The sequence below is a fragment of the Eublepharis macularius genome, chromosome 1, assembly GCF_028583425.1.
Source record: "Eublepharis macularius isolate TG4126 chromosome 1, MPM_Emac_v1.0, whole genome shotgun sequence".
Classification (NCBI taxonomy): Eukaryota; Metazoa; Chordata; class Lepidosauria; order Squamata; family Eublepharidae; genus Eublepharis; species Eublepharis macularius.
Window position 1 is genome coordinate 116,628,218 of NC_072790.1, and position 25,388 is coordinate 116,653,605.

General features: G+C 44.2%; 1 protein-coding gene across 1 annotated transcript in view; it reads right to left on the reverse strand.

Annotated features, from left to right (window-relative positions):
• The window catches only part of SLC2A12 (solute carrier family 2 member 12), a 43,240-nt gene extending 25,045 nt beyond the window's left edge, over nucleotides 1-18,195 (reverse strand). Inside the window, exon 1 of the mRNA XM_054986195.1 lies at nucleotides 17,876-18,195. Within this exon, the coding sequence (XP_054842170.1) occupies nucleotides 17,876-18,008 (133 nt within the window). The 5' untranslated portion in view covers nucleotides 18,009-18,195. The remainder of the gene's footprint in view (nucleotides 1-17,875) is intronic.
• Between the last annotated feature and the right edge of the window lie 7,193 nt (nucleotides 18,196-25,388).

Below are 25,388 nucleotides of genomic sequence, written 5' to 3' on the forward strand. Positions count from 1 at the left end.
AATGTCATTATTATAATCTATTCTTGTGTGTGTTTTGTGGGTGGGTCAATAAAATGTGTAGTCTCTTACTCCAGGATGCAGTAGTCACCAGATATCATGCAAACCAATTGTATTCATCAGAGTTGCTAATTCAGGGGCGGTTTTCTTTTTCTGCTGGTGGCACTGTCATCTTGAAGATCTATCTCAGAGTTGATAACAGAATTAAAATCTCCTCCAATGATTAACTGACCCTCAGAAAAATTGTTCAATTGCATCATTGTTTCTTCAATAAAATGTAATTGGCCCTGATTTGGGGCATATAGAGAAGCCAGGATAACCAGTTCATTATCTACTTTGCTTTTTAAAAATAAAAATCTGCCTCTGGCAACTCTTATAGAAATTATCAAGGAAAATTAGGTGTGTTTAGATATCAAAATTGCTATACCCCATGATCTGGATGAGCCAGAGCTTGGTATTGTTGCTCATACCAAGTTGAACTAAAAATTGAGGTACTTGGCTTTTTAAAATGTGTTTCCTGTAAAAATAAAATTGATGGTCTTAATCTATTTAAGGCAGTCATTCTTTTAACTTTGATTTTATTATTTAAGCCACTGCAATTGACAGAGATGATTTTATAGTGAGAATTTACATTTTGTATACAACATATTAGCAAGCCCATATAAAAGGATCATTGCTATAGGTAACCAGCGGAATGATTTTAACATAACTATTAGATCATTTTGCTCCAACTTTCTATAAGCTATGTAAATGACAAACTGTGATTCTAAAGAATACCTTCTTTGACAATACCATTAACAACATTTTTATCATTGAATTTTTCTTGTTCCTTCCACAACACATAATGAAAATTAATAACAACCCTCCAAATCCCCCCACCCACTTTTTTTTCTTTTTCTTTGTTTCCTCACTAAGATGAACTTCTTCAGGACTACTGACATGAAAGGTCAGAATGGTAGAGGTGTAGAATCCTCACCACCTGAAGGACCCTATCGAATTGGGAATAAAAAAAAGTCAGATCCCCCCTTCCCACTCTGGCCAGAAAATCTGTAATATAAAAATACCACAAAGATAGAAGAACAGTAAGAATAGGAAGGACAGAAGTACAAAGATATTAAATTTAAACAGCAAAGAGATTTTGAAAAACGCCTTTTGTTTAAGAAACTTTTTTCACAGGGATTTGCTCCACTTGGATGGAGATACAGTGCCTTTTCTCTTCTCAGGGGATGGTACCTGGAGTTTTTCAGAGTGTATAGCCAGATTTAGTTCCTGAAGGAGCTGTTTGCCTGAGTCCAAGTCACTGGCCTGAAGATTTTTGCCTTGGTGAAAGACTTGGACTTTTGACGATGCAATCCATCTATATCTGACGCTAGCAGCATTTAACTTGGTTGTTATAGGTTTGAGTTCCTTGTGCTGAAGAAGAGTTTCACTAGCAAGGTCTTGATATACTTGGATTTTCTTTTCTTTGTATGTAAAGAAGCCTCTCTTTCTTGCCTCTTGAAGTACCTTCTCTTTGGTGCAGCTATTCAAAATCTTGATTATGATGTCTCTGTTAAGTGGAGGCTTAGAACTGCATTTGGGGCCCAGTCTATATGCCCTCTCAATGATAGGGGCAATACCACCCTCAAGCTTTAGTTTTTGTGCCAGCCATCCTGCCAGAAAAGTTGCTAAGTCTGTAAGGCTCTCTTCTGATTCTTCAAAGCCTCTAAGTTTTAAATTATTATACTTAATTTTATTTTCCATAACAATGTGCATATTCTTTAGCCAGGTTTCATCCTCTTGCAAGCTGCGTGTCTCTTATTGGACAGTTAGACTTAATGCCAAAGCAGTTTCAGCAGTTTAAGAAACCTGAGACGGAGAATCTTTAATTTCTTGTAGTTGCTCAGCCATGGATTTAAGCAGATTTCAATTCTGCTGGCTATTCTGTCCTCCAATTGGTTTTATTTTTGAGTTCTGCATCAAGGGTTTGAATTTCATTTCCCTCGGCAGCACCTACAGTTGCGGTGGCCATTTTGTTTGATTTCAAGCTCTCTGAGCCGGTACCATTATTGGGCTCCCCGGCTGGCAAAAAGGTTTTTACAGACGGGGCAGGGTTTACAGACTTACCTCTGCTTCCCCCAGACTTTCCTATCCTTTTTTCTTATTTTCAATGCTGCAAGGCTATTTTAAATCTGCCGGGGGCGGGGGTTGTGAGATCAAAAGCCCACTCCTTAGGTGTCCAGCATTGCCGCACTCGATGCCACGCACTATCACTTCCAGTTATCACTAGTAGTAATGTCAGTGTGCTGGCTGGCACAATGCCAGCGCATGCCCCCATTTCTTCCCACTGGCATTTTAGGCATCAGCAGACAATGTACTATGTTGAGGCCCAACACAGCAGAGGGCCCACTACTGACCAGATATTCTAATTTCACCATGAAATGGACAAGTGACCAGAGTTAAATGTGATGTCAAATGGGGCTTCTGGGATGCCTCTCATTTGCTGATGGGAGGAGCACCTCTAGAAGGGACTGGTTCTCTATCACTGCCATTCTCTGCAGCCAGCCTGAGGCACCTCTCCTCCCACCAGGAAATGGGAGAATGTTCTGAAGGCCCGTGAAATATGATGAGGCAATGGCAGTGCTTTTATTGGGGAGGAGGGGGCACAGGAGGGCATCTTCCTTAGGAGCCTATAAAACCTGGGCCAAGCCCTGTTTACAGGGCTTTTTTCTGGGAAAAGAGGTAGTGGAACTCAGTGGGTTGCCCTCGGAGAAAATGGTCACATTTTCAACAAGAAATTTCAACAAGAAAATGGAGATCAGAGGGTGGGGCCACCAGCCATGTGACCATTTTCAAGAGGTTCCGGAACTCCATTCCACTGTGTTCCAGCTGAAAAAAAGCCCTGCCTGTTTATATGCCTAGCCCATTGTGATTTCGGTTCTAAATAACAGAAATTCCAGAACCAAAGAATTTCCTTTCTAGATCACACTATGGTTGGTGCAGTCCAGCATTCTGTTTCCAAAAGTGGTCATCCACATTCCTCTGGGAGCTCACAATGGCAAGATGGTGATAGCCATCCCGTTCTTTGTCCCCAGAATTTGGTACTCAGAGGTATACGCCCTCAAGCAGGAGCTTTGATTTAGCCACTCCTCTCAGCCCCAGCTCCCCAGCGGCATTGTGGGGATAATAATAACACTAACTTGTTCATCATTCTGGGTGAGGTACTAATCTGTCTAGAAGAGCGGTATATAAGCGCAGTTATTATTATTATTATATAAGACCTGTATATACTTTTCCAATTATTTGTATGGACATCACAGCTAGTTACTATCTTGTGCTAGTGAGCTCTGTCAGTTAGTTAAGCACTGTTGTATAACATTCTACTGAGTAAAGTGCATGTCTGGACTCATTTACAGATCCCTAATTCCAGCCTCTTGATTATTAATTAGTTTAGATAACTAATTTTGTTTCTAAGAGCTACAGTGAAAAAGGAGATCTAATGCAGAACACATGCCATTTTATTTCCAAGTTGCCAAAGTAAACTTAGCCTTCTACAGCTGCAAAGGCTGTTTATTATCACAAGGCAGAAGAAACTGCTCACATTCTGCCTCCAATGCACTCTTTGTACTGCTCATTCTTGTTTATTATTGGGCACTCTTTGATGGATAGTTGTTGCTTATTATTGCCAGGCCCTCTCTTTCCATCAGCCTAATCGTTTTTCCCAGCATGATGTCCCACAACAGGAGGTCAAAAGAAGTAAATCCCATTTTTTCTACAAAAAGACCCTGAAAACATGACCCTGTGACTCTATAGAGGAAAAGGAAGGGCACTCAGTTTATGATGACTGAAGAAATCTTCATTTCTTACCTTTACAAAGGTAAAGGTAGTCCCCTGTGGAAGCACCAAGTCATTACTGACCCATGGGGGGACGTCGCATCACGACATTTTCTTGGCAGACTTTTTATGGGGTGGTTTGCAAACCACTTAATTGCCATAACCATGATTTATTTATTCATTATATTTGTACACTCCCTTTTTGGACCAAATGGGTCTGTAAGGCAGCTCACAGCAACACTTGGAACATTTTAAAAGTCATTGTAAGACAATGCTAATATCAGAGTCACAATAGCAGAGTCACATTTAACTAAAAGCAAATACTGAAATTCTTCAGTTACAGAGCAATAAGCCACTAACCCAATAATCTTCTTTTCTTAGACAATGGAATGTTTAGCAACTGCATAACTGAGGTCCAGTTCATCGACCAAAATGTCAGTTGGGGTTAATGGCCAGTGTGGCAACTTGCACTTCTCTTTAAGGGGCAAGAGTAGATCTTGGGGTACTTTGAAATCCATGGCTACAGCTGGAAGTGCACATGGCACATGGTGCCTTTAACCAGCTTTGATTCATAGGGTTGCCACACTGTATGGTTTTACAGCAATTCCTAGAACTACCCATTGTTACTTCAAGATCGTACCCAGAAGTGACATAGTGATATTACCAATGTCACTAACATCACATGCCCCCATTTCCCTGTCCCCCAACCCTCCCACTAATTGCCAGGCTGGTTGCAAGACATCATTCTGGGTTTTATCACCTTTTTCCAGTGATTCATACAGAGGTGTGACATAATTTCCAGGTTTTCCTGGAAGTGATATTACTCTAGAATTTTTGCTTTCTTTTGCCATCCTCTGGAGTGCCAGGGCAGGAGATCTCTCTCCCTGCCCCAGTGGACATATGGCAACCCTGGCTACAAATTGAGTAAACAAAAATAAATTTTAAAAACCGCTTTCATGATCAGGCCTCCCATTTCACTGTATTAGAGGAAAAGATGACAGTAAGGTCCAGGCCTTCCATTCTTCAGTGAGGGATCTCCCACCCCCAACTTCCCAACACCATTCATCTGAGAAAATAAAGGAGAAAATGGGGGCTAACTGCCCTGTGTCTGCACTCTCTGGCAATATAACAACATTGACGGCAGATGCACTGACGTCACTTCCTTTGTGCCTGGAAGGGACATCAGCAAGCCTCTGGTGAAGCCATGGTTTGGGGGCAAAAGCCATAGAGTTTTTGCCCCAAAACCAGAGTAGTTCTGGTAGGCCATTGACATGATTACATCACTTCTGGAAGAGATATCAATATATCACCAGGGTATGCGTGCACCAGCTAGTAAGTCTCCCCCACTGCTGCTCACATTTCCTCCAACTCCCTGTGGTCTCCTATCCCATGCCAAATAGGATCTGGCAACCGTGGGAAAGTCCATTCCACTGGCTTGTCTTGAACCAACAGATATTTGGGTTTCTCTTATCACAGAACTATCTCTTGCAATGGTCATTATAAAACAGTTTTATAAATTATCTATGAATTTACTCCTATTTGCTTGTTTTCTTCTTTTTTTCTGTTCCCTTTTCCTTTGTGGTGTGCACATTATATTGTGGGCAGTTGTTCTGAACTGTAAACTTCCTTTAAAAGAAATAAAATGGAGTTGTTTATGAGGACTGTTCTATAAATGTAACAGGGCCATACCATAACAGATTGGTTCAGAAAGGCATTTTATAAATGGAAAGGGACTGTGGACTGTGTATAGGATGTATTACTGTATTTACTCAAATGCAGGACTAGGGTTTTTCCATGTATACCATCAATAAAAAGAGAAGGTGCTCTCAAATTCACATACAACTAACAGTTATGTCTAATAATAAAAATATTTTTGTGTATAACATTGAGAGGGTCATCTTACATTCAGGGTCATCTTCCTTGTAAATAAGGTATCTGTTTGCTGCACATATTATCCTATTATCACTGTATTAGGGTTGCCAGCCTGGCTTTTCACCCCAGCAGTGTTACCCAAATAGGCAATCTCCTAATTAGCTGAGGGAATTAGTTTAAAGGAGACAAGTGAGAGATGGTAACTGGGATTCTCCACCTATGTGTACTGAGATTATTCCCTTAGAGAACTCTCAAATAAATCAATCAGAAGTTCAACCAGAAAGGATTTTTTTTTATTAAAAGAGAAATAAAAGGGCAAATGTACAAAAAACCACACACAGCACATATACAAGGCTAACTAAGAGGAAATCAGGGAGGAGAGGAAGAAAGCAGTTTCAGTGAAGGCTATAGTTACAAGTCTCAAAGGCAGAGGTTCACGGAGGCAGCAGCAAAATGACCAGTATTTCACAAGAAGAAGAGAAGGCCCAATGGATTTGGGGGTGCATGGACAGATCCAGAACACATACACACACACTGATGGCTAGGAAGTCCAGTTATAGGGCAAAATGCTGCCAGGGGGAAGCTGACATCTTTACCCCCAGAGGCTTAATGAGTCTACCTGAGGTAGACTATAGGTGTAAATAGTACTTGATGACCCTTTGAGTACCAGATGGGAAAAGCTACCAGGTTTGCTGAATATATTGGGTGTTGTTTGATTAAGGTAAATGGGTGATGGGAAGTGAGGCTGGGTACTGATGAGATGAGTTATTAGTTTCCTGAGAGCCTCATTATCCTAAGTTATGCATCTCTCTGGGGCAAGGTCCTGGTCTTTAGTCAGCTAGCTGCTCTGACTACTTTTAAAATATTTTCCAGGCTCTTACATGGCTGACATCCATCTGTTTTATTTCAGGCCAGAGGCCATTTCCACATGTCCTTATAGGCATAGTCTACCCTCGGCACTCTGGCAGCTTTCCCCCAACCCTCCATACATTTACAGTTGCAAAACATATACATGCTGTTTTGTAACTGCCTTTTCTGCATCATTACAGGGATCAGTTTCTCTAGTGTTTTCTTCTGCTGCAGGTTGACAAAACAGCTTTTTCCCATTATTTTCCATTCCATTCTTTCCCATTCAGTGCTCTGAAGAACCTTTCTATCTGCACCCAGTTCCTCCCCCAAAACTCTTTCCCTTCCTTATTGGATTTCTGTTCAGCCGCAGATGCCTCATTGCAAAAGCAGCAGCATACAATTGTGCGTGTGCCAACAAAACAAAATTTGAAAGAGAGGTGGGAGATTTTGTGCCACAATGACAAAAGTGCCCGACACCCCCCCCCCAACTGCTTTTGTTTGAGACTGTTTGGAGGCTGTCCAGTGACCTCACAATGAAAGGTAAGCGCTTGTGGGGACTGTGTGAGGAGCATGAAGTTTTGGAGCAACTCAGCTAAACACAAACTTAAAAGTGGGAAAAGGGCGGGAATGACGGGCTATGTGAAAATGGCCAGTGTCTTGCACTTATGCTATATGAGAAAGGGGGTTTATGATTTTATATCTATAAACTGCCTCTCAGCAGAAAGAGGAGTCTGTCTGCTAACAGGGGCAAAAATAAGGAGGGGAAGTAATGCCACATAACATCACAATATTATTTCTGGTTTTACCCCGAAGTGATGTCGCAATACTGTATAATTCCTCAATCCTGTATGGTAAAAGCCCAGTGATTTGGGGAACTTCTAGAGCATCATATAACATTTATTAGTTAGGGAGGAAAAAATTAGACAGGGTAGAGATGACAATCTTCATAACAGTACAATTTACCAAAAATTCACACTTTACATGAAATGTCAGCCCTTCAAAATAGTTGTGAGCTTAGAAAGATATGAAGACACAATGATCAACTGATCTTCAAAACTATGCAAGTGAGAATGAAGTGAGAACATAACACCAAGTTTTTTAAAAAAATCACAAATTGGCCAACATTTCCAAAGCCAGTTTTTTTGAAAGGAATTTTTTTTAATAAGCAGTTGTTAAATCCCCAGCAATGAACCTTGTTTTCTTTATTGAAATGAAAGTGGAGGAGGATGTCACTGTCTGCTAAAACACAGAGGATTTTTTCCCATCATGGCTTTCAGACTGGAGCAATTATTTTTGATGTTCCATGCAACATAATTCTGCAATTGTCCTATTTCCCAGTTTTCCCCATCCTCAGTATGCTCTTTCCCAAACTTGCTTTAATTTTTATGGGAAGAATATGGTCCAAGTGCATTGGCATGCCCTCTGGAATGAACGGTGTACCTTTTCCCACCCTGCAAATATCTTGCTTATACTGGCACAATTTTCCTGCTGTCAGCTCTTCACAGGTGCCATTTCCCTGGCATTTTTTTCTTATTGCACCACTGTATTTTTGAGAGATTTCCTTAAATTTTTAATTGCTATAGCACTATAACTATCTATTCCTATAGCCATATATTAAAATTTGAAATAAATAACTGGCAATAGACTGTTATAACTGTTATTGTGATAGATGTGGTCAACAAATTCCTAATCACCAGTGCAAAGTCACTGTAGAGTATATGTGGAAGAGAAAAGAAAGAGGGAACAAGGCAGAGGGAAGTGTGCAGTAAACTCCCACCTGTAGAAGATCCATCACCAATGTGCATGCAGGGCAATGAAAGTGTCCAGCATGTGGAAGCAGACAGTTTTTCAACATATCTTTTTAAAAACCTAGTATCTCATTGGAAATATTTTGGTACCCAGTGAAATATTTTTCCAATCTTATACTTGCTTGATCAGGAAAGAAAGGCTTATCTGCTACATTGATAACTTGTGCCAGTGTTTAATCTCCTCTCACCACCACCCCCTGCCCCTTCCAGGATCTTGGGTCATGGTACAGAGTTCATTTGTGACAGAGGGTTTAAAAACATTTTCCTTTTCTTGTCTTCTTTAAACCAGATTGTTTTTTTTTCTGACTGTTAATGGGCTAAATTTTGTTCTGCTTGGCAACAGACTTATTTCAAAATATCATGCCTAAGTGCTGGATATGTTTGTATGTGGCTTCTGAGAAAAAAATAGATCAGGTACAGTATTCATCTTCTGTAATGTGAAATCAGGGATTGGTCAAACAGACAAATATATTGTAAACCATGTGCATCCTGTCCAGTAAGTTTATGTTTATGTATTGATGCTTATTCATTTGAGATTAATACATAGCATCTTAAAATAGGTCACCCCAAAAGCATTATTCTTTGGGTTGATTATCAGAAACCAAATGATGTGGCTTAAAGGATCTTAAGTTCTTGGGAGGGTTATCCTAAAACCTCTACATTCTGTGAACAAAATTCAGTCACTTTTTAAAAAAAATTCTTCTTCCTAGGACTAAATGAGTGCCTTCCACAAAGATTGTAGGATAGCTATGTTAGGTTGGTACATCCAAGCCATGTAGTGTCTTATGACACCTTACAGACAAACAAACATATTATGACACACATTTTACATAAGCCAGAGACTGATTTGTAAGGCTAAGTGTTCTGCAATGTTATGTAGCACACTTATGTTCTGGGAAAACTGGACCTTCTGACCTGTCTTTGTAATAATTCCCCCACCCCACCCTTCTCTGTTTCTCGCTTCTATAAGAGGGGTTCCCAATACAGTGCCAATGGGCACCATAGCACCTGCTGACACCTTTTTCACCTGGGGTGGGGTGGGACTTTTGCACAATACTGCACAATATTGGTTTTATTCTCTCTCTCCTCTTTTCCAGTGTATTTTAATTACCCTTTTCCTCCACTGTGGAGATAGCTCAAATGAAACAGTTTTATGGGAGTGCTATTGCATTGTGTTGTATGAAGAGATTAACATCTCTCTCTCTCTCTCTCTCTCTCAGCTTTTATATGTATTATAAGTACCTGCTGATGGACACTGGTGGTCAGCTGACATTGCTAGAGATACAAGTCATACTTATCAGCCAGTCTGTGAGTTGGAAGGAGCTGTAGCCCTCAGCAGAGTTACACATTTCTAAATCCATTGTAACTGTCATCCTAAGAATACTTTCCTGAGAGCAATCCCCTTTGATTCCAACCTATGTTGGATTCCAAATAGACCTGTTTAGGATGCCACTATAAATCTAGTAACAGTAGGATACAGAACTAGCATGAAAAAGGTTTGTGTAAATGTAGGAAAACACCATGACTTTTGGATAACAAAATATTTTAAATATATGGGTTGCACTTAGGCCACAATAAATTGTTTGAACTAACCACAGTTAGTTGGGATGTTTGAAGGCAGGAAGTCAAATAAACCAGGGTTTGTTAGTTGGTACAAAATGAGGATTTCAAACCAGGGATTATATTTTGTTTGTTAATAACAGTTTGTACTAACTGTGGTTTGTTGAGTAGCATATGAATTCTCAGTTGCCCCGCCTCCTGGGCCCTCCTGGCTACAAAAAGAGAAATATAGAGATGATATCTTCCTTACTGGGAGCCACAGAGTTTATGTACCAGCAATTATCTCTTATGTTTGGTAGATTCACTGGCGTTTGTTACACAAACTGCAGTTTAAACAAATCACAACTTACTGAGTTATCTGAATACAGTCTCCCCCTATTTGCTTGGGTGTCTGCCTGCTCCTTCTTGCCTAACATCGGTTTATAATTAAATAGGTATTTCAAAAACTCTGTAACTCTTTGGTGTTCTTTCCTCATAAGGAAGTTGAAAGTCTGTCTATGGACCTTTCTGCATGGTTTCCTACCAGAATGTTTCCTTATTGATACACATTTGTCCCTCAGAATTAAAATGGAAGAAAGTAGAATTGGTACATAGCATGCTGGTTTTACATTAGAAAACTATTGTTATTCCACAAGACTCCTTTCAAACATGCAAATACCCCTTTAAAACCTAACATTACACAGACCAGAAAAATTTACCATTTCAATAGACTGAATGTATAAAAATTGAGCCTAAAATGAAGCAGAAAGATGTCTGCTGGTCAGAGTTGTGGGCAGACATGGCATATACATTAATCATTGCTTTACTGCTATTATACTGTGAAATGCCTCTCCTCAAATACTTGCTCCTTCTCAGGTCTTTAGATATTAAATATTTCACTGTATAATGGTGAATTGTTTCCAGAGCATATATGCTAAATGTATGAACACTAAGGTACAAGGCAGAGTTAGGCTGCCATTTCACACTATGCTTGTCATTCCCCTGGTGGGGGCAGATTATTCCCCATTCCCAGCCTCCACCCCCCGCCACGTCTCAGCTGGCTAGTTTGCTAGTTCATGATATGTCTATGTTGTTGTACCAAGTGACTTTAGATGGAAATCAGGTATCAGACACAAAAGAATCATAATGGCTGTGGTTTAACGGCTATGGTTATTTCATGATTAGGGAACTGGCCTGCAGTGGCTATGTAGTACTTGTGTGGAATAAACAGGAGTTTTGCAGTTGGATGGGCAGAGAGAGAAAGAGAGAGTGCATGCTGCAGGCTGTGAGTTGATTGAAAGTGAGGCACCTTGAGGTTAGTGTGATCTAGCACAGGAGATATGATGTGAGGTATGAGATTCAATGCTTGATAGCAGGGGAAATACAAAATTAAATCTTAATTGTTAAAAATTTCTTTTAAACATGAATGTCTATCATGGTGTTACAGGGTTTTCCATTTTTTAAAAAAATAAACAAATATGTATAATTTAACTGCTTGCATATGTTGCCACTAAAGTGAAAAGTTGAAAGAAGTTGTTCTAAACAAGCTGCTTGGTCTGCAAAGGCTCTACAGATTACAGAGTTTTGACTGGTTACCAAAAATATTTTTTCCTCTTTAAGAATGTGATCCTGAATCAGCTTTTACCACCTTGTGCCCTTAAGAGACTTTCCACAACGTGTCAACAAACAGGAAAGACGTTTATGTTCTTTATTAATTAACCATCTGCTTCCCTTTGGCACCCAGTCACAGTGATATTGCTGGGCTCCTCAAGGATTTCTTATCATAATTACTCTGTGTTGGCATACTTTAAACTGTAAATTGTGTACGTGTGTTTAATGGAAGAGATCTTCAACCCAGGTGTATGAGCTGGCCAATGTCGATTTCCTGGTATTATATGTGTATTGCAAAAATCCAGGCCTTAGCTGTTCACAGTCTAAGAAAAATCTCTCTGCCCTCTCTTTACATGTGTGCCAAACTTGGAGGAAACCTCAGCTCAACTCATGTTTAATGTGTGACTCAAAACTTACCTTTAAAACAGTGTGGGCATGGGGACCTATCGGCTCCCCTGCACGCGCAGAGGCAGGAGGAGCATCTTAATGCTCTCTTTTGCACCCTGAGTGCTTTAACTAGCAGAGAAGGGGCTGTTTGTGTTGCAGGCTGCAGCCAGTTCCATGCATCTGCCTAAAAGTGATTAGATGACACAGGCAGATCCTGAGCAGATGTGTGGAAACAACTGTCATTAAAGTAGCCCTCCCCCCATGTCCCTTCCCTGCTAGTTAAAGTGTTTGTAGTGCGAAGGAGGAAATAAGGACACTCTTAAGGCTACTTGTCTCCCATTGGGGGCAGGGGCTTCTCCCCCTCCCACCTTCTGTCCCCTGCCACCACTCACCTGGCTGGTGGGGGGGGAAAGGCAGGGGAATAGGCCTCCTGGGGCACGCTCCTGGTGTGGCTCAACGACGTCACTTCCAGGAGTGACATCATTGTACAGGTTGTGGGAGTGCTCCAGCACTTCACACCAGGCCGATTTGGGCCCCAAAATGCAAAGCATGAGAGCACTCCCATGGCCTGTGTGATGACATCACTCCTGGAAGTGACATCATCATGCTGCTCCAGGAGCATGCACTAAGACCTTCTAAAAGTGAGTGCTGGGTTTCCTACACCTGGCAACCCTAGGCACTCTTCTGCCTCTTTGTGTGCGGGGGAGCTGATTTGCACCCCTCCACACACACTGTTTTAAAGATAAGCTTTGGGTCACATGTTAAATTTTTAAATTATTTTTAAATTTTTAAAATTTATTTTTAAATTAAACATGAGTTCAGTTGGGTTGATCCCCAATAAAATGTGAATTTGTTCCACATGTAGGCTCTTGGTTTGTCTCCTTATCCACTATCTTTGATTGGCCTCTTGCACTTTCTAGCTGTCACCCCATTCTGGCACTCCTACACATGAGCACCGTACTCCACTGGCAGTGTGGTGGGGCGAAAGTGCCGCTAAGATTGCCTATAGAAATTTCACTGCAGTTGCAATACATGTGGCATTTTCTGCCCAGAATGGGAATTAGGAGGAACCTGTTTTTCTGCTTTGAAAAGTTGGCTTTGCACATTGCTAGGTGTCTGGCCCTTGTCGTCATTGTGAGGCTACCTCCCTTCAAAGCACATCTGTGTACAGCACTGATTGTTTGCCTTTTATGCTAGTCAGGAAGAAACATCCCTGGTGCACCGTTAGAGAAGATTTCAAAGTATAAAAACAAAGAAGCGTAAAAATAATAACCTGTTAAACTTTTAATTAGATAACCATTCAGGCACTCTTTGAAAATAGCCAGAACAAAAGTAGACAACCCAGCAGAAGTGTGGGAGGAGGAGCAGCAATTGGAACTGGAGCCAAATACATGTGACAGTACAGGAGGGAGAGTGCTAGGAAGCAGAATCCCCTCCCATTGTTCCTCCTGTTTGTATGAATGTCTGTAGCCTCAGATGGTCCAGCTTCCTACAGCAATGATATAATATGTTCTTGGAAAAGATGGTGCTGATTTTGGAAATCTGGGTGCTATGCACATGGCCAACTCCATCTTGGACGTTTCCCCCCTTGCCCTGCCCCTCAAGATGCTGAAGTCAATAAGATGAGGACCATCAGGCAGCACAAGTTGCACAAACTGTGCACAGCTCCCAAACTGAACCCCAAATTAACAACCTGAGACGGATCCTGCAGCCCCCTCCTTGTCAGGTTGTGGTGCAGAGGCAAAGTTTCTGCAGCTTTCCTTTTGTTTCTTTCAGAGGCACACAAACTGCTGGTAGCAAAAGGACACTGGAAAGCCTCTTGTCTGTTGTTCTTTCAAGGCAAGGTCTACAACAACTGGCAACCCACCAAGCAATATCTTGTGACTTCCTTGGTCAGGGGGGCCCAGCCTTTTGGAGCATGTGAGTTCTTTGGAATTCTGACACAGGGTGTTGGGCGCAACAAAATGGCCATCATAGGAGGTGGAGCATACACATACCTTCAGTTACTCAATGATGATCCTTGTGCTGTGAGGGTAGCTGCTCCCATAGCAACGTTTTTTAAAAATCTGCTCAGCCAATCATGTCTCCAGTGGCCAATCATAAGTCCTGCTGGGCAAAAGCCCCACCTGGCCCTGCACAACTTCTAAAACTATGTGGCAGGTGCCAGGAAAGATGCTAGTGGTCACCATGCTGCCCATTGGCTCCAATTGGGGGCCCCTGTCTTATGTGCTTGACAGCCCCCCTCCCCAATTACAGCAGACAAGAAGCAAGAACAGGAAGTTTATCAAAACCCCGATGTGCTACCATGTATGGCTGGTCATCTGTCACCAACTGTGCAGGCTTCTCAAATCAAACATACATATTGCAATGCCAGATTCTTTGGTATTCTTCCCACTACCCATTCTCTTACCTCATCCTCATCACCTCAGATAGAGGTGGCATGGAGGCATTTAAATCTGTGTAATGCTTTAAAAACAACATCTCTATATATCTGAAAATATATCTGATGATTCCTGAGCTGTGGCAATGCACTGAGGTCATAAGCAATATGAATGTATTGTTCTCTTTCTTGAAATATATTTAAGGTCAGAATATAGGACCATTTTCACACTTAGGCTGCTTTCACAAGGAGCTTTTGCTCTGCTTTTGTGTTTAAACTGGAGGGTTTTTTTTTATCATCTGCGTTATGTCATCCCCTAATCATCCACTTTCTGCCCACCCACCCCCCTTGCTGTGATCTTTTTCAAACCTCATTGGTATAACTTCTGGGGAGTGATTTTAGTCAAGGTGCCTTTGAACACTATGTGGATGGGAAAGTGCACATTTCTGCAGGTCCTGCGCACATTTGTGCCATTTTTCTTACCTCAGTCCTCAGTGGCCATGATTTCCCCATCACAACCAGAGGGCTTTTTTATTGTTGTTAAAAAGTGTAATGATATACAAATAGCTGATAAATTATTACTGTAACTGAAAATTGGTAACTGACATATTGCTGTAGCTTAAAACTATAGTGAGGCATCAATTACCTTTTTAACAACAAAAAAGCGGAGGACTGGAGCAGGGGTGGGGGGCTGAGGCAAGGAGGATAGTGGGAAAACTACCATATGGATACTCCACTGCTTCTGCAAATACCTCTGCATTGGCAACAGCTAGTCCTACTCATAGCCTTAAGCTGGAGTGATTATTGTGGCTGGGAGGAGAGATGGGGAGGGAGCTGAAGAACCTAGGCAATGGTGCCCAGCATTGCCTCAGCCAGATGGCGCTCTCACTGCTTTCTGCAGCCCATCTCCATTTTGACAGCTACACCTCAGCTGGGTATACATAGTGGAGGGGGAAGAGCCAGCAGACCTGATGGTTAGGCTCCATTTTGTTCCAAACTGCAAGTTTAAAAGAAAGGGGTGGGGCGGTGAGAGCACATTGGGCATTGGGAGCCATCTGCCAGCAACTCCCCAACCCCACCCATACTTTCATATTCTAAATCTTACGCTGGTGCTCATTTTTGCTATGTCTGCAGGAGGCCACAACAGGGCCAAGAAAGAATTTTACCCTTGGTTCTGACTGGCTAATAGGTCTTGTGGTTTGTGCCTTCCTCATAGGAAAAGTGTGTGTTCTGCATATGTTTGATCGTACTATTGAACGAGGGTGACTGTCACAACCCTCAGCTAATGTTTAGGCATTGGCTGGGGACATGGTCCAAGCAGTGCTGGGGTGGCCTCCCTGCAAGATCCTAAAAGAAGGTCCTCTTAAGGGATTCTGGGGTGAGTTGCTTGATAGTCACCTTCAGAGTTGGCATGTTGCCCATGCCTCCAAGAGGCTGGTAGTGGACAGTAACAGCAGCTTCCTCCACGTCTAGCCCTACTACCTCTCTTTCCTTGGTATCCCCTAACAGGTGCATTCGGGGGTGGCTCACTGTCAGCAGTCAGGCTGTCTTAAGCCTATGCTGTTCCACACTCCGAGGAACCTGTAATCAATAAAGTTGTGGCTTGATTTGCTCCCACTCCAGTGTGTGTGTTATTCTTCTCTCCCTCCCCTTCAGGCTTATCCACACTGGACACAAAGGAAGAAAAACAAAAAATCATTGCTGCATGAATGAAGCCTCAACTTGTGTTTTGGATTTTCCAAACCTGCCGTTCCATATGTCATTTTCTACACTGAGAAACTGTAAATGAGACTGTCAAGGGCTTTCTTCTGCTTCATCTGAATTGTAACATCTACATGTGCACAAAAATAGTGTGAAAGGATCCAATCCATTTTGAGTTGCCATGTGAATACCACCAAATCAGTGGATTACTGCCATCCTCTTGCATCAGTACGCTCTGCATGAATATGTAACACCACATAGCTGTTGTGTGTTACTTTTGGAACACACTAGAAGTCCAAGAATGTGTGATGGTGAGGATAAACTAAGTGAAGCAACAATAGCATGGTCACGCCTTTTATTGTTCTAGAGATACTTGTACTAATCTTGCTGTGCTCAGAAATCAAAGCCAAAATCATCAGTATCATCTGCCACATACAGGAAACCTTCACACACATCCTCCAAATAGAATCTATTCCACAAAGGCTTATGAACTTCCCAGTATGTGCTTCGATGGGGTTTTGCTATCAGAACTCCCAATCCCACAAAACTTGCAAATGATAACTAAGACCATATCCACCACAATTGATTTCAATTGGACAAATATTAGTTCGCCCAGGCAATTATACTATTACCTGAAAGTTATCTTGGGTCCCTTCAAAAACTGGTATCTTCCATTGATATCTTAAATATATATATGGGAGACTGAACAAAATCTAGCATCCACCTTCCGCCAAAAGAAGTCTTGAATATATTTCTAATAAATATATTTTATTTATATATATTTTAAATATATTTAAAATATGATCTTCAGAGAAACAAAAACACATGATAGCAATTATGTGGCAGTGCCTACTACCTCTTCTCAAAATTCCAGTAGTGCTTCCATGCTCAAAGAGGACCCCTGCTCTAGACTTTTAATCCCATCACACACACACTCTTAACCTGTTGCAAAATAAAACTGTATAAATCATGGGGGGGGGGGGGGCGGAATCCTCTGTTTCCAAAATGACAAAAATACATATCACGGCAATGGGCTTAACCTCCACCACCACCCCTTTTAGTCAGGCCCTGCTAAGAGCACAAAAGCATTTATAGGTGATGATAGATTTTGTAATTTTTCATGCAACCAATCTGCAAACTTGGGGTTTTAAATTATTCTTTTAAAATCACAAGCTACATGATCACAGCAAGAGCCAGTATGGCTAGGGTCTTGGAGACACAAGTTTGAATCCCCACTGCCATGGAAGGTCACTGGGTAACCTTGTGCCAGTCACATACTCTCAGGCTCGCTTTCTCCACAGGGTTGTTGTGAGGATTAAATGGAGGGCAGGAGAATGATGTTAGCTCCGTTTGGTCCCCATTGGGGATAAAGGCAAAGTGTAAATGAAGTAAATAAGTAAGCAAGCAAGTAAACAACTACACAAATAAATAAATTTCAAAATCTATCATTCAAATGTGACAGTGAGCATGATGTAGTGGATATTATTGGACATGGATTGAAGACAGCTGGTTTAAAATCCTAGATCAGTCATGAGATTCTCTGACTGTGCGATCCTAAATGGAGTTACAACTTTGTAAACCTAATGGACTTAGGAAGGATGTAACTTTGGAACTGTACTACCCCAAATGCCATACCCTAGTCTAACCACTTCACAGAGGCTAAAATGAGATCACCCTCCACCCCGCATACATCTGCAAGCTTCTTACAAAGAAGCTTGCTTAGAAATACAATGAATACATATATACATTAAAACAAATATTGCAAGGTGTCCTTGCTCGCCAATCAGGCCTGACCGGCATGGTGAATTGAGGGTTTTTTGCTTTTGTCCTTTTGACTGTGACATTTCTTGACCTGAGAACATTAGTCATACATATTTGTCCTGCAGGCATCATTGTCATTCAGATAGCTGTGCTTTACCTGTTTGAGCCGGAAGCTTCCTCAGGCTGCCGTGGCTGCTGCGGCTGCCTCCTGGATTGTCATCCTTCCACTCTTCCTCTCCTATTCTCTGGCAATGCTGGTGAAGGTCTTCCATGTTCCGCACAGGTATCATGGCTGTATGGAAACAGTTCTCTCACTGTGCTTCAGGCTTCTCTTCACAGGACGACCACCCTCCCCCGGCTGTCAGCAGAGAGACCGCTTGCTGTTGCCTGGATCATGGCAGTTAGCCACAGGAGCTGGCTGAAATCTGAAAAGTTATAAAGTGAGCCGTGCACAACTTTTCTTTCTGCTTTCGGCAGGCTTTGCCCTTTGCAGTGACACGGGCTGTTGCTATTCTGGGTGAGCCTATCACAAGCAAGAGGGAGGGACTTCTTTCCCCAAGTATTGTTTTTGCCTCCAAAACAAATAGCTGAAGACCTCAAGGGCCACACAGATCTTGACGGGCATTTGAGAGGAGCTGCTAGCAGAAAGCTCGCTGTCCCCCCTCCCCCAATTTCTCTTCAAAAAAGAAAAGCATTGGAGGATTTGCTGTGTCAGCAAAAGATAGGGCCCTCACTGCCCAGTTCTACAACAGATGGTAGTAATTCTTGCCATTATGAACAATAAAGGAGGGGGGGGGAAACCATGGGGAAACAGACATGTTCCTAACATAAAGTAAAATCTTCTCATGCCTGGGGTTGTTTTTTGTGTATTAATAATTCCATCAGTGCCACAAAAAAGAGAAAGATAAATTTCAGACATACGAGAGAGCAAATGAGTACACTAGGGTCCTATTCACATGTTACAGTGGACTCATGCTGCCTGTAAGTACATACATCTGTAAGAAACAGCCAACACACATTCACTGTACAAATGCAACTGTACATTCAGCTGTACCTGCATTCATTGTAACACGAAAATTACTCGGCACAGGGTTTTTTTAAATTAAAATTTAAACCATTAATTTTTTTTAAAATCAAGTGTACACTGTACACTGATTATACGTGTGTTCACTGTAACTTATAAATAGGGCTGTATAGATTGTTGGAGATGGGAGAAGAAGTAGCTCAGTGGTAAGGCAGATGTTTGCCATGTTGAAGGCTCCAGGTTCCATCCCTGGTATCGCCAGTTAAAAGGTCTGAGGTAGCAGATATTGGAAAAGGGCTTTGACTTAGAACCAGCTCCCAGGCAGGCAGAGTAAATCATATTGAGGTAGGTGGACCCATGTTCAATATAAGGCAGCTTTTGTACACTGAATCGATAGGCAAACATTTTCAAGAGAGCTGGGAGTGTTTTGAGAAAGGCATTATTTACTGGGGCTTACCCAGTATTTGGCCCACCTCTGGCACAAAGGGTTTTACTGTTTTTTGAAATCCTGAAAATCCTGAAAAATCAGTTCATTGTAGCAAAGGTAGAATGGATATTTATTCACTTTATTATATTCTGTCTTTCTCAGAGAGACTGAAGGCAGATTACATATACTACAATCTACTCCTCGTATTTGGTGAAGGGAGTTCTGACTCTCAGAAGCTCTTATGAGCTTTTGAGAGGTGCTACTGGACCCAGATCTTGCTTATATATTACATATCTGCCACAAATCCCTACTCGTACATAGACAAATAAGGAGCTAGTGTTTAGTAGAGGTCAGAGTCTTGGATTAGGAGCTGGAAGACCAATGTTCAAATCCCCACTTTGACACAAAATTTGCCAGGTGACCCTGGTCCAGTAACATAGTCTCATCCTAACCAACATCACAGGGTTGTTGTAAGGATAGATACAAAAGGGAAATTTTATACTCTGCTTCTTGGAGGTGCACCCTCCTGGTTGGAGGGGCCAACCAGGAGGGCGCATCTCTGGAGCCTGGGGGAGATGCACCCTCCTGGTTGGCCCCTCCCTCACGACAGCTGTTGAAAGGGTAGACCTCAGAAAAGGAGGAGGGTTGTGGGCACCCTGGTTCCCTCTCTCCCTGTCATGCCTTAGGTAGGGTGAGCCACTGTACGCTGCCACCACTCTGGGATTTAGGGTCCCTTGGGAAGGCCCAGAGTACCCTCCCAACCCCTCTGACCTCTGTAGCTTGGCCAAAAACAGGCATGAGGACCCAGCAGAGTAACAACAAACAAAAGGATTTATTTACAAGGAGGTCAGTTAATATCAAACAAACAAGCAAACAAGGTGCCTTAGCAACAATAGATGGGTGAAAGTAAAATCAACAAAAGGCCCTAGCGTGACTGAACTCCCTGTCTACTCTGTCTGCCAGGCCTGTCTTCTCACCCTACCTGGATGAGGGCCTCTCCCCCTAGCAGAAACCTCCTCTGGCCTGCTCCCTGGGAGGAAGAACACAGGCTTTTTTTCTTTCCAGACTTATATAGCACCAGCCCCCTGTGTTCTGATTGGCCAAAAAGGGCGCCAAAATGGCCCAGGGACTCCTGGAATCGTAGGCAGGCCTTCTCCCACTGCTAACAGGCTTCTGAGGCCTTGCTAGGCCTTCCTGGAACAGCCAGATCATGACACACACACCTGCCAGACCAAATCATGGGGTCCAGCCAACCAGATCCCCACTGATGCGGTCTGCAACCAGGGATCTGGGCTGTGCTCTGTCAGCTCTGGGATAAGATGGCAAGCAATAACTTCCCGAGAATGATAGGGCTTCAAGGAGTTTGCATGATAAACCCAGGGAGGAAGGTCTGTGTCTGGTGACTGGACTACATATTTCACCTCCCGCATGCGTTCCTTGATCTGGCAAGGCCCCTCCCAGGAAGCGTCCATTTTATTGCTCTTTATAGGCTTCAGCACCATAACTAAGTCACCAGCTTTGTAAACCCGCTCCCTGGCCTTTTTATCATACCAGGTTTTCTGTTTACACTGGGTTTCTTGCAGCTGATTATGGGCTAGTGTTAAAGCTTCCTTTAGGTAGTTCTGAAGCTTGTCCACAAAGTCCAAAACATTAGTCTCTGGGGAAGGTAGGGAACCCTCCCAGTGGTGTTTCACCAATTCCAAAGGTCCACGGACTTCCCTTTCATAGACCAGTTCAAACTGAGAGAATCCCAAGCTGGGGTGTGGAACTGCCCAGTAAGCAAAAAGGAGCTGAGGCAAAGCCAAGTCCCAGTTGTTGGAATGGGCAATTACAAACTTCTTAATCATCTCCCAGAGGGTCCCACTGAACCTTTCCACCAACCCATTTGATTGATGATGATAGGGGAGAGTCACTAAGTGCTGAACCCCGTGGTGGCGCCACAGCTTCTCCATCACCCCCGAAAGAAAATTGGTCCCAGCGTCTGTGAGCACCTCTAGGGGCCAACCCACCCTTGCAAATACATCTGCCAAGGCTTGGCAAAATAGCATTGCCATCGATACAGCTAAGAGCCACAGCTTCTGGCCAGCGAGTTGCAAAGTCTACAATAGTCAATATATATTGTTTCCCCCTCGGGTTTTTATTCGGCAAGGGCCCCACTACATAAATAGCCCCTCTCTCAAAAGGGGTGCCAATCACAGGTAGAGGCTGAAGTAGGGCTTTACCCTTATCTAGGGCCCTCCTCACAGTCTGGCATTCCTCGCAGGACTGGACAAACCTGGCATTGTCCCTGCTCATCCCCTTCCAATAAAACTGCTGTCTCAGCCGGTCTTTGGTTATTTTTACTCCCGAATGGCTGCCGGGGTGATCATGGGCGAGGCTCATGAGTTGGAGGCGATGTTGGTCCGGTATCACCAACTGATAATGCAGCCTCCAGCCACTTTGGTCACCTGGTCGAAGGGACTCATGGTACAGCAGGCCTCTGTCCATCACTAACCGGGATCAGGTGACTGCACTAAGGGGAAGGTCCCTCCTTGCCTGTTCACGGGCTTCCTCGAGACTTGTGTCTTCCTCTTGCTCCTTCTGGAAAGCAGCTGAGGGCACTGGAGGAGACTCTACCTCTTTAGGTGTTGCCACAACACCTGGAGGAGTCACTGGAGCAGATTCAACTGGTTGCAGCTTCTTAGTCTGGCTGCGGGTTAACAACCCTACGTAGTTTCCGGCACATCTGCCAAATTTCTCTGGAACATCTGCAAAGTCTTTCAGAAACTGCATGTACACATCTCCCTCTTGGTCAGCCTCAGGTTCTGCAGACTGTAGCGCATGTTCTTTTGGTTCCTGGAGCACATGCTCTGCTAAGTCTTCTCCCACAAACATGGCTACTGGGGTATAATTGTGCACAGCAACTTTCCAAAGTCCATTCCAACCTTCATAGATAATCGGTACCTGGGCGATGGGCAGCACAATACCTTGTGCTTCGTGCAGGCACCTTACCTTCCTTTCTTCTCCCAGGAGGAGGTACTTGGGATCGATAAGAGAGTGATGCACAGTAGTCAGGAGAGAAGCACTATCTTGCCAAGCAGCAACTTCACAGTAATCCACCATGACCTTCTTCTGGCGGTGCTGGGGAATATACTCTGGATCAAATGCAGGTGAAGTAGTCTGAGGCCTCTCTGGGATTATGTGGTGCATGTCAGTCCCAACCTTGGGGCACTTATTCCAAAAGTGGCCCAACTGGTTGCACGTAAAGCACCGTGGCACCTTCTTCTCCACCATGGGTGACTTCCCACCAGCACTTGGGAAAACAGGTTGCTGCTGCTGGGATGGCTGTCCTTTTTCTTCTGGCTGCTTTCTGGACCAGGGTGGGGACTTAGGAGACTCCCTCTTATGCCAGTCCTGATGAATGCTGTACCTCTGCCCTCCATAGGCTTCCACTAGTCGCTCTGCCCACTGGCTTGCTTCTTGAAAGGTAGAAAGACTCTTGTCCACAAGTGGGCACCGAATGTGCTCAGGAAGAAGATTCAGGAACCAGTCAATGCACATCAGGGCCTTGACATCAGCCAGTGTCTTGGCTTCTGCAACTCCCACCCACAAGTCATAGGCTTTTCCCAGTCTGTGTATTAACTGTGGGTAGGACTCTTTACCTTCAAGCCTGATCTCTCTGAAGCGCTTTCGAGCCCCTTCCTTGGGGAATCCCACTCTCTCTCACACTCTTTGCTTGAACAGCTTGTAATCTGTTCTCTCTTCGCCTTCCATCTGGCCAGACATTGAAGCCAGGACTAGAGGTGGGCATGATCCAAAAAATATTAACGATCCAGCTGATTGTGAATTGGCGCCGGTGATGATCCCGAATTAATGATCCACACTGATCATCTCCCGTTCCCGATCCGTGGATCGTGGAGGCCAAAGTGGAGCACGCTGCTATTCCCAGCTATGTGGGAAGGTGGGTGGTGGCAGCGACCACCGGGCCCGGCAGGCATGGGGAGACGGCGACGAGCTGCCTCCCCTCAGAGGGTGGGGGGTCTGGCCACTCGCCGGCGGGCCCCCCCATGTTCCCCGCCCACCAGGCCGAAGAAGAGCGCGCTGGCGAGGAAAGAACGGTGGGTAACGACGGCGGACAGCGGGCCTGGCGGCCATGGGGACACGGCAATGAGCCGCCTCCCCTCAGGGGGCAGGGGGTCTGGCCGCTCGATGGCGGCACCCCCCGTGTGCCCGCCCACTAGGCTGAAGAGGAGCACACTGGCAAGAAAAGAACGGTGGGTGATGACGGTGGCCACTGGGCCCAGCAAGCACGGGAAGACAGCGACGAGCTGCCTCCCCTAAGGGGCGGGGGGGGGGTCTGGCCGCTCAACAGCAGCACCCCCCTTGTGCCCGCCCACCAGGCCGAAGAGGAGCGTGCTGGTATTCCAGGCGAGAAAAGAATGGTGGGTGATGATGGTGGCCGCCAAGCCTGGCGGGCACAGGGAGATGGTGATGAGCCGCCTCCCCTCAGAGCTGCCTATCAGGGTTTGCAGGGATGAGATTGGAGTGCCCATGGCTACAGAACACCCCCTTCCCCCTCCCTCCCCTGGGTGTCTTCTCCCAACTGGTGACTGCTTTGCTGCTCCATGGTTGGAAGGAAGCCCTGCTGATCAAGGAAAGCTGGGCTTCCATTCAGGTTTCTAGGGCGACAGAAGGAGGGCAAACACAGCTCAGGCATTCCCCTGTCTCCATTGCCAGGGGAATAGATTGCTGGTGCCTGAGTGTCTGGCTTCTCGATCCAAGCCCGATCGCCCCAATCCGGGCCCCTCCCAATCGCTGAATTGTTGACCATGGATGATCACGATCAGCTGGTTCACGATCACGCGATCGCCATTATCGTGGGTTTTTTTCAATCGTAATGCGGATTGTGCCCATCTCTAGCCAGGACACCACTCAAGTGAGGTCTCAGCTTTTCCATGTACTGCTCTGGGGGGACCTTGTAGTCAATGCAGACTTGTTCAAAATTCTGCAGGAAGGCCTCAATGTCCTCTCCTTCCTTGTAAAAGGGGTACTTCCAACGGTCCTCTTTCACTGGGGCATCTGGAGGAGGCGGACTCTTTGTGAGCTTAGCCATCTCAAGCTCATGCCTCATTCTCTCTTTTTCCAGCTCTAAGTGAGCTTGGTTCTCTTTCTCTTCTTCCTCAAGCTTCATTTTCTCTTTTTCATTCTCCAGCTTCCTTTTTTCTAGCTCAAGGTCTGCTTGTTTAAGTTGCATCTGAAGAGGCAAGATCTGTTCACTCAGGGGCTCCATGGTTCTGGCTGTCTCTTCCTTCTCAGACATGGGCCCAGCAGCCCTTGTTTGAGTCTTGCTTCTAGGAACAGGCACATCCTCTGATTTTGTCTTCCCAGTTCGGAGGAGCATGCACTACATATTTTAGCCTCACTATCTGGTTGACCTGACAGCTAAAACATAAGCAAAACCCCGTTTCACCACACCTTTATCAGACCTTTACTTGGTCTTGCAAGTACCTTCAGCAAATGTAGCTTAAGCCAAAAGCAAAAAAAAAAAAAGGTGGGGGTCATCAAAGCCAAATGTCACTCTGCCTTACCAGGATCCAAAATTAGTCCATCCCACTGCTACAGCCATCATGTCATGCCTCAAATAGGGTGAGCCACTGTACGCTGCCACCACTCTGGGATTTAGGATCCCTTGGGAAGGCTCAGAGTATCCTCCCAATCCTTCTGACCTCCGTAGCTTGGCCAATAAACAGGCATGAGGACCCAGCAGAGTAACAACAAACAAAAGGATTTATTTACAAGGTCAGTTAATATCAAACAAACAAACAAACAAGGTGCATTAGCAACAACAGATGAGTGAAAGCAAAATAAACAAAAGGAACTAGTGCGACTGAACTCCCTGTCCTTCTGTCTGCCAGGCCTGTCTTCTCACCCTACCTGGATGAGGGCCTCTCCCCCTAGCAGAAACCTCCTCTGGCCTGCTCCCTGGGAGAAAGAACAGAGGCTTTTTTCCTCCTAGACATATATAGCACTGGCTGCCTGTGTTCTGATTGGCCAAAAAGGGCGCCAAAACAGCCCAGGGGCTCCTGGGAATCGTAGGCAGGCCCACTCCCACTGCTAACAGGCTTCTGAGGCCTTGCTAGGCCTTCCTGGCACAGCCAGATCATGACACTTCCGTAGTGCTGCTGGTTACTCTCACTCATGGTCTCTCAGCATCCTCCAGTCTCCACTACTCACTCCTCA